General features: G+C 31.7%; 1 protein-coding gene across 1 annotated transcript; it reads left to right on the forward strand.

Moving 5' to 3' along the window:
* The first annotated feature begins 8,263 nt into the window (after window positions 1–8,263).
* LOC101974046 (olfactory receptor 2J3) lies at window positions 8,264–9,193 on the forward strand. The gene has a single exon (XM_005338828.1). The coding sequence runs from the start codon at window positions 8,264–8,266 to the stop codon at window positions 9,191–9,193; it is 930 nt and encodes a 309-aa protein (XP_005338885.1).
* The last annotated feature ends 325 nt before the right edge of the window (window positions 9,194–9,518 follow it).

The raw sequence follows: 9,518 nt of genomic DNA on the forward strand, positions 1-9,518 counted from the left end.
TAAGATATGGAATCAGACCAGGTGTCCATCAGTAAATGGATGGATTAAGAAAATGTGATATAGGGGTTGGGGATGTGGCTCAAGCAGTAGTGCGCTCGCCTGGCATGCATGCATCCCGGGTTCGATCCTCAGCACCACAAACAAAGATGTTGTTGTGTCTGCTGAAAACTAAAAAAATAAAAAATAAATATTAAAAAATTCTCTCTCTCTCTCTCTCTCTCTCTCTCTCTCTCTCTCTCTCCCTCCTCTCTCTAAAAAGCAAGGAAATGTGATATATACACCAATATGATATACATGTATCAATATGTATTTATATATGTATATGAGTTCTACTCAGCCATAAAGATGAATAAAATTATGGTGTTTGTCAGCAGTTAATGAAGAATATAATACTAAGTGAAATAATCCAGACTCAAAAAAAAAAAAATCAAAGGTTAAATGTTTTCTCTTATATGTGGAGGCTACATCAAAGTCCTTGGAGGTGGAACATGAGGATTGGATATCATAAAGATATAGGGAAGAGCAGTGGACTAAAACAAGGAGATTGAAGGTGAGAGAGAAGGAGAGGAAATTTAGAATGAATTTGACAAAATCACAGTATGTACATGTATTAATATACCACCGTGAATTGTGCTTTTATGTGAATATACAAAGTATCAATTAAAAATAAGTAAATAGATAAGTGGAAGATAGACCAGTAGAGTAGATGAAGAGGAATTGGGGGAGGGAGAAACAGAGGGAAAGGGGAATAACCAGGAACTGAAATGGAGTAAATTATATTCCATGCTTGTATTAGTTTGCTAAAATGAATCTGTTATGTATAACATAATAAAACACTAATAAAAGGAAAAAAAATACCGGAAGAATACTCTATATGTACATTGAAGCAAATTTTACTCATGTGCTATTTCACTGTATATACTCTTTATTATTGCTGAGGATCCCTTTAAATATACTATTACTGCTTATTAATTTTATGGGTAGTAGTTTAAGAACAAAGGAACATACATTCCTGCTATTGTTCATGTCAAGCTGGAAATAAAGGTAGAGTCACATAAACAATAAAAGAGCCACTGAAAAGAATCAGTGTAATTACAAGCCACATAGGAAACTGAGGGGAATCGTCAGGTGTCATTTTATTGCATAATGTAGGAAATAGTATTTGAATTAATTATTGCTAAATTTTAATCACCTTAAATATTATATCTAATAACTGACTTATAAAACAAATCAAGGATTGCCAAGATGCTACTTTATTTATTTTATTTTTTTTTAAGAGAGAGTGAGAGAGAGGAGAGAGAGAGAGAGAGAGAGAGAGAGAGAGAGAGAGAGAGAGAGAGAGAGAATTTTTAATATTTATTTCTTAGTTCTCGGCGGACACAACATCTTTTGTTGGTATGTGGTGCTAAGCATTGAACCCGGGCCGCACGCATGCCAGGTGAGCGCGCTACCGCTTGAGCCATATCCCCAGCCCCTGATGCTACTTTATTTTTAATTCTTCTTTACTCAATCATTCATTCTAATTTATATGACTAACAATTAAAAGGCTGACATTCATACTTCAGTTATTTTAGATAGAAGTGAATGATAATTTAAACAAAAATATTTCTTATATAAAACACATTTCATTACTGGTAGACCAAGCTTACGGAGACAACTTTTTCATAAAACAGCATTAATAACAAATTGCTAATCACAATTAAACTTATTAAAACCTTAGTTTTAATTTTCCAGTTGAAAGAATAATTATGAATATAAGAATTGTAAACATATTAAATGGATTTTTTCGTTTAAAATAATGGACCTTAGAAGTATTATGCTTTTGTTGAATAAAAAATTATTTTCATAAATAATTATGACTCTTAGATGAATTTTTCCTTTTGTGGGTTTTTAAGCATTTGTTGGAAAGATCAATACTCTCTTTTGTTTCATAGTTATTGTTATAATACTTAGTAAATATTTACCTTTCCTTGGAATTCTTTGTCTCTTTCAACATTCCCAAGTCTGTTGTTACTCCTTCATGCCCACTGCTTCCTAATAAGCTATACACAAATAAAGAAATCACAGTAGTGGGGCTGGGACTGTGGCTAGTGGTAAAGCACTTGACTAGCATGTATGAGGTACTGGGTTCAATTCTCAGCACCAAATACAAATAAATAAATAAAATAAAAATTAATTTAATTAATTAATTAATTTAATAAATTAATAAAACATATTAATAAAAAATATTAAAAAGGAAAAGAAATCATGTAGAGCCACTTGTGTTTTCCTCTCCTAGAGTTCATGTTTTTATAAATGAAACTCTGATAAACGACATCAGGAGTAGAGAATTGGTTCAATTCCAACAGGAAAATGAGAACTATTCAGCTTTACCCCAAGGCTTTAAGACTTATTCAGACCTTATAATCCATAATGAGTTGATCATACAGATGAATCACTAACCAGTTGTTACATTAATTCTTTCTATAACTCAATAAATATCTAGGATAGTTAGTCAGAACACTAAAAATAAGGCTTTGAAAATAGTACAGCTGAATCAAAAGATAGCAATAGTCAAATAGCATATCATGAATATTCCTTCACTTAAAGGTCATTGTTATTTCAGGTATGATAATAATTTTCTTAGAGATTTTTTTTGAAATTTCCTCAAAAGAGGAAACACTACATCATAAAAAGTGTGGACCCAAATGTTGGAGTTAATTCCCCTCATAAAGATGTAATTTTCTTCCTCTTATACAGTTGCCTCCATACCTTTGTTCATTAAATAAATCAAAGTGGCATGTATCTTTATCTATTATTGAATGGACTTTCTTTAGCATTCTTATAATGAGAGCTTAGAAAGAAATATGAAACAAAGGACAAAAAAATACAAGGAAGAAAGGATAGTAAGTCTGGTTTCATTTTCTTTTAGTTTGAAGGGAAGAAATAAAGAACTTACCAAAACTTACTTTAATGGCCTGGGTATAAGTTCTCCACTAGGTTTGGAAGTCAGCATTTTAGAGGTAAACTTGGTCATTTTTATCATCCCTTTATTATTGACCAACATTGGTGGATCATGATCATTTTACTTCTCTCATACTTTTACCTAGTATTTAAGAAGTACTTGAACAATTTGTTTCACTTCCATCCTTCCTGTGTCTACCCATATTCCCTGTATGTTGTCTTTCCTACTATCTCTTAACACATGTGGATGATCTGATTTCTGATACTGGTCTCCTTGAAGTCATCAGCATAAGTGGGTGCCTGTACAGATTTTCACCTAGTATTTCAAGTTAGAAAGGCAAGAGTTCTAAAATAACTGTGATTTTTATTGCTACAGAACAGAAAACCATGAATATAATAAAAATAGGTATATGTTATCAAAAAGAGAAACTCATTAGAATAAGGATGGACCTTTATTCTAAGAGCAAATGGAGTCTTTGTAGAAATAAAAGACAATGTGACTTGATTTTCATGGGCCATTGGGATTATAAATCCTAAAGTGTCAATTAAGGTCCTTGCAGGAATTTTCCTGGTTAGAAAACTTTCCCAAGAAATCCTTTTGCATGATACCACACTGTATTCTAAGATGATAATAAATGTATACTCTGACCATAATGGGGGAAAAATCCTTTGAGGTACACTCACCAGAAAGAGAATGTGTTGTGTTGAGTAGGCTCATTTTTTTACCCAATCTTCTTCCTCTATGAAATAAAATGTGAGTTATAATTTCTGAAGTAATATAATTACAACTAACTGATTTATCTTTGCCTGATTAATTTTGAGTTCTTTGGGTCTACTTGACATGTCTAAAATCCAAGTCCATGTTCGGCACTAAAAATGTGTTGAAAAAAAATCTTTAAAAAATCATTTATACCATTAAACAGGGTGTCACTGTCAAAACTCAAAAAATGAATAAAGCTATTTCATATTTCCAAAATACTTGTATAAACAATTTTTCTTGGATATTGTCAAAATATATAAAGATTTATTAATTGTATTTATTAGTCCATATCAATAATTGTCTCATTAGTTTAAAAAAATGATGCCATGAGTATATAATTGCATGAATATTTTAAAATTATTACATTGTTTCAGTTAATAGCTCCAATTTTGCCAAAGAAAATAATGGTATGAAAATCATATCACATTATATGATTGCATTTACAATTAATTTTAATTGTAAATGCAAAAAAATATGCTATTTTTTCATATTTAATGGAAGAAATGGAAAATGGTTTTTGGTGAAAAAGTCTTGGTTTTTGTGAAGACTTAAGGTCAATGATTTTTAGTTTGCACACATGAGAAGAACATGTGATATTTCCCTAAATGCAGAGTAGTGGTTGGGAAGGGTAGGGAGTGAGTGGATAAAGAGAGGTTACATTTTTAATTAGTGCAAATTATATGTATGTGTTACAGCATCACAATGAATCACATCAATATTTACAATGAATACATGTTGAACAAAAATAAAATAAAATAGAGTATTTTAAAATTGATTATAAAATATACGTATGCACTGTTCAAAGTGCCTAAGGTATAATCATTTAAAACATGTTACTTGGTTATTATAAATATTTTAATAGGAACAGATACATTATTTCTTCTTTATTTAAATAAGAAATATTAAAAATAAACACCATTGTTCCCACTATTCAAAACATCAGCCTAACTTTTTGGTCATATTTATTTCCACAATGTTCTGCATACAAAATATCACAGAAAAATGTCATGTTATCTGCAGCTATCACTTTCTGACCTGATATCTAAGTCAGAGAGACCACTATCATGATCTTGCTATGCATCATTCCAGTTCACTTTAACATATGTTATAACTGAAAGATGCAAAAATTTAATTATTAATATGACTAACTAATTATGTATTCATATCATTAAGTCCCTTTATTTTATTTAGGTTACATTTAACCACATACCAGAACCTGCAAATACTAGCAGAACTCATTCAGTTATTAAAGTCTGAGAGTAGTCTAAAACACTTGGGCCATAGCAGAATGTACTCATCTCCAACATTCTTTATGTTGTGCTCACTAGTCTTGGAAATTGTTATTCTTTGCCACTCTATTGGATGTCAGATAATGTTAAAGTTTTTATGTGCAACATTATAAACTTGTTGGGATAACATGGGCTTATAACATGATTTACTTATAGTAAGATATTTCTAAAGCAGTAGACATACATTATTTTTCACCAACATACTTGGAGAGTATGATACATTATAAGTATGTGACTTTCAAGGACTCTGAGGTAACTGTATAAGAAAGAGGAAAATTACATCTTTATGAGGGGAAATAACTATGACACATGAGTCCTTTTATATATCATTTTCACTTCTAAGGAAATTTAAAACAATGTCTTGGAAAATTTCAATCATCTCTCAAATAGTGTGATATTGTAAAGGAATATTCAAAATTTCTATTTTATTATTGCTATTTTTGGATTCAGCTATAGCTTTAAAGAACCTTTTTTAATTATACTGGCTGATTATCCCATAGGCTTTCTGAGTTGTAGAAAGTAGTCTGCATTGTGTAAAAACTGATAAATGATTATCTAATTCACCAATACCAATAAGTTACAAATCTATCATAAAGCCTTGGGGACAAACTGAATAATACTAATTTTCTTGATGAAAACCTACCAATCTTTTATAAGACTTGGATTTGTAAAACATGAGCCACTAAGAGAACTCCAAAGAAGGAGAGCACAGTTGCTCTACTTTGACTTCTTTCTTTTCCTGCTGTAGTTTATTAGAAAATATGAAAGAATGTGTTAACCATGAAAGCAGTGGAAGAGGAGAAGGATTTGGCAAATTTGGAGGAGACCAAGAATTCAGAGGAAAAGTGGACATTTAAATGGTCGATTGTGCATTGTCCCAGTAAGTATATGTTAAATGGAAGTGTCAATGTTTAAAAGAAAGATCAGAATACTACAGGAGGAAAAAAAATAGCCTAAGAATTATATCTATATAGTTTTTTTAAACAAAATTTCTCACTAGCAGCAATATATTAAATGACCAAATTGGTTTAATGTGTTCATTATATTGCATAATAAATTTAAAACAATTCATTATTCTGTAGACTAGAGAATTAAAAATAAAAACATGTAGTAATTAGAACTTATGGTTAGAATTTAAATACTTTATCAGTTATTAACCTAGAGAAAAGGAAATCACATGGAAACCTGCCTCAGGCCCTGTGGTTCAGATTTCTCAGCCCTGTGATGTGAACACTTCCAACTCTATATGTTATTGTGAGGTTCCTCTCCATTGTCTGCCCCTCAGATATTTAATACTTCAGTGCTGAGTCATTGAATGTTTTTAAAATTTAATTTTATTTATTCTTTTTAGTAATACATGACAGTAGAGTCAATTTGATATACAAGCATGGAATATATCTTATTCTAATTCAGATTCCAGTACCAGTCCTTCCCCTGCCCACTGAATTTTGATCTTCTTTTCCTTAAAAATTTCTCCTTCAAATTTAGCTTCACTGATTCTTTAAGATAACTTTAACATCCTTTTCTTGAGATTTCCACATTTTTTACATTATTAGTACTCCTAAATTAATGTGGATGTGCCTATGTGTCTTTGTTAGTATATTTATTTATGTTTTATTTTCCAAGTTAAAAACAAGCTTTGAGTTCAATAAACGAAATCAGACAATAAAATTATTTCTATAAGAATATCTAATTGATGGGGCTGGGGTTGTGGCTCAGTGGTAGAGCACTTGCCAAGCACGCACAAGGCACTGGGTTCAATCCTCAGCACCACATAAAAATAAATGAATTAAATAAAGGTATTGTGTCCAACTATGACTAAAACATTTTAAAAAAGAATATCTAATTTAGTCTAAGTATCCTTCACCCTATATAAACAATTCAAACTCACTACAGAAATAGATATTCTTCTTTCTCTCTTCTCACCCATATGTATGATAATTGGAATTGCATTTATTATGGTATCTATCATCACATAAATGGAAGTAAAAAATAATGCTGAAAAGAAAACTGAAGTCATATGGTAACAAAGATGGTTGGTTTTTATGAAATTGTCTTCCTTAGATAAATTAGAAATTTCCTTCAGTACCATTTACTTACAAATTACCATCTCCTGTAGGATGAGTGAGAAGAACGTGACAATTATGATGTTACTTTTTTATATAAAAAGGCAAATATATGCATGGAATATGAAATTACTTTGTAATTTATTTTTGTAAATAAAATTTTACCCCAAATTTTATTATGGTAAAGCTTCAAATTTACAAAATAATTACAAAAAGTAGTGCAAAGAACTATCATGCCCTTACTGTCTATCATCTATCTATCCATTTATTGATACTTTTTCTATCCTCCATTGCTTCTTTGGAGAATTTGAGATTTAATAGGTGATACTATTTTTCATAACCACTATCTCTTTTGATATTTATATTCTAAGAACAAGAACAGTAGTTTACATCTCTATACTTAGCAAAAAAAAATAGCAAATTTAAAAGGGAGATGATATTGTTACATCTATAGTTTGCATTTAGATTTCTTCAGTTGTTTCACTAATTTTGTTAATAGCAATTATTTACAAGTACAGGATCACAAATTTAGATACTTTAATTCATCAGTCTCCTTTATCTTGGTCCACTCCCTCAATCTTCATTGCCTTAATTGATTTTGACATTTTGAGTATTACAAGTAAGCTATTTGTTTCACTTTGAGTTGTGCCAAGTTCCTTCATTATTAGTATTAGGCTGTGTATTCTTGGTGGGAACATGACTGAAGTGATTTTGTGTCCATTTGAGAGTGTCACATCAGCAGCCAAGTAATGTTGATTTGTCTCAACACTATTGATGTTGACTTTTATCACATGGTTATGGAGGTGTCCACCATGTTCTGCAATGGCAAAATTCATTGTCTTTCACTTTGTAATTATCAAGTAATTGGTAGAGAGATGTTTCAGGTTATGTAAATAACATGCTTCTAATCAAATTATTATTTACCAATTTTGTATCCACTTATGTATTCCTAAAAGGATTACACTTTTGTATTTATTAATTTAGATTCTAGCATGTGGAATAGCTCAGTTTACATCATTGATGTATTTTGCTATATTTATATCAGTATGAACTTGAGAATTTTTATGTTGTTAATTGTAATATTATCTTAATATTCTAATTAACCTAGAATCTCACAGTGGCAGGCTTTTAAAAATTTATCACATTTCCATATTGTTTTTTGAGCTTATGTAATTTTTTCCCCTTTCAGGTAACAGAAAGCAAAAATGATGGAAAAACTCAATGCTAGTTCTGAAGGTTACTTCATTCTACTGGGGTTTTCTAAATGGCCTCAGCTGGAAGTAATTCTCTTTGTGGTTATCTTGATATTCTACTTGATGACACTGATAGGTAATTTGTTCATCATCATACTATCATACCTGGATTCCTGTCTCCACACTCCCATGTACTTCTTCCTCTCAAAACTCTCTTTTCTCGATCTCTGCTACACCACTAGCTCCATTACCCAATTACTGGTAAACCTCTGGGGCCCAGAGAAGACCATTTCTTATGCTGGTTGCATTGTTCAACTCTACTTTGTTCTTGCACTGGGAACCACAGAGTGTGTCCGATTGATGGTGATGTCCTATGACCATTATGCAGCTTTGTGCAGACCCTTGCATTACACTGTCCTCATGCACCCTCTACTCTGCCAATCCTTAGCTTTGGCTTCTTGGATAAGTGGTTTTACCAACTCAGCACTCCATTCCTTCTTTATCTTATGGGTACCCCTGTGTGGACATTACCAAGTTGATCACTTTTTCTGTGAAGTTCCAGCACTCCTGAAATTGTCTTGTGTTGATACTCATATTAATGAGCTGACTCTCAAGTTCACAACCTCTATTTTTGCACTCATACCTCTCTTCCTCATTCTAACATCTTATGGTGCCATTGCTTGGGCTGCACTGAAGATGCAGTCAATTACCAAGCTTCAGAAAGACTTTGGTACATGTGGATCCTATCTTACGGTAGTTTCTCTGTTTTTTATTCCAGCCCTTTTCATATATCTTCAACCATCAACAGAAAATTCTCAAGAGCAAGAGAAGTTCATTGCCCTGTTTTATACTATTGTCACTCCCAGCCTCAACCCTCTCATCTACACCCTCAGAAACAAAGATGTGAGATGGGTAGTTAGGAGATTAATGGAGAGAGAATAAAACGTGTGTGCAGCATTAACAGTGTAATGGTGCATACAACTTTTCACCAGTGGTTCATAGGTCCATCCATCCATCCATGCATTACCTTTTTACTCACTATACATGAAATGATGACCAAATAATCTTACAAGTTCACAGAATTCTTACTAACAGGTATAAGTAAAATGAAGCCTACCTAAATAAAATTCTCTTGTAGAGAACACAGCCATGTAAATTAAGACCAATGCAGTGATAATTTCCTGCATCACAATTCTAATGAATCCAAAGTCTTTCGTTATCTGAGAATGAGGTATGAGATTTGTCATAAATATTAATAAAATAGTAG

Source organism: Ictidomys tridecemlineatus, chromosome 8 (genome assembly GCF_052094955.1).
Source record: "Ictidomys tridecemlineatus isolate mIctTri1 chromosome 8, mIctTri1.hap1, whole genome shotgun sequence".
Classification (NCBI taxonomy): Eukaryota; Metazoa; Chordata; class Mammalia; order Rodentia; family Sciuridae; genus Ictidomys; species Ictidomys tridecemlineatus.

Excerpts from the sequence above, each read along its gene's own strand:
- LOC101974046 (XM_005338828.1), top strand. The coding sequence starts at position 8,264 with ATGATGGAAAAACTCAATGCTAGTTCTGAAGGTTACTTCATTCTACTG.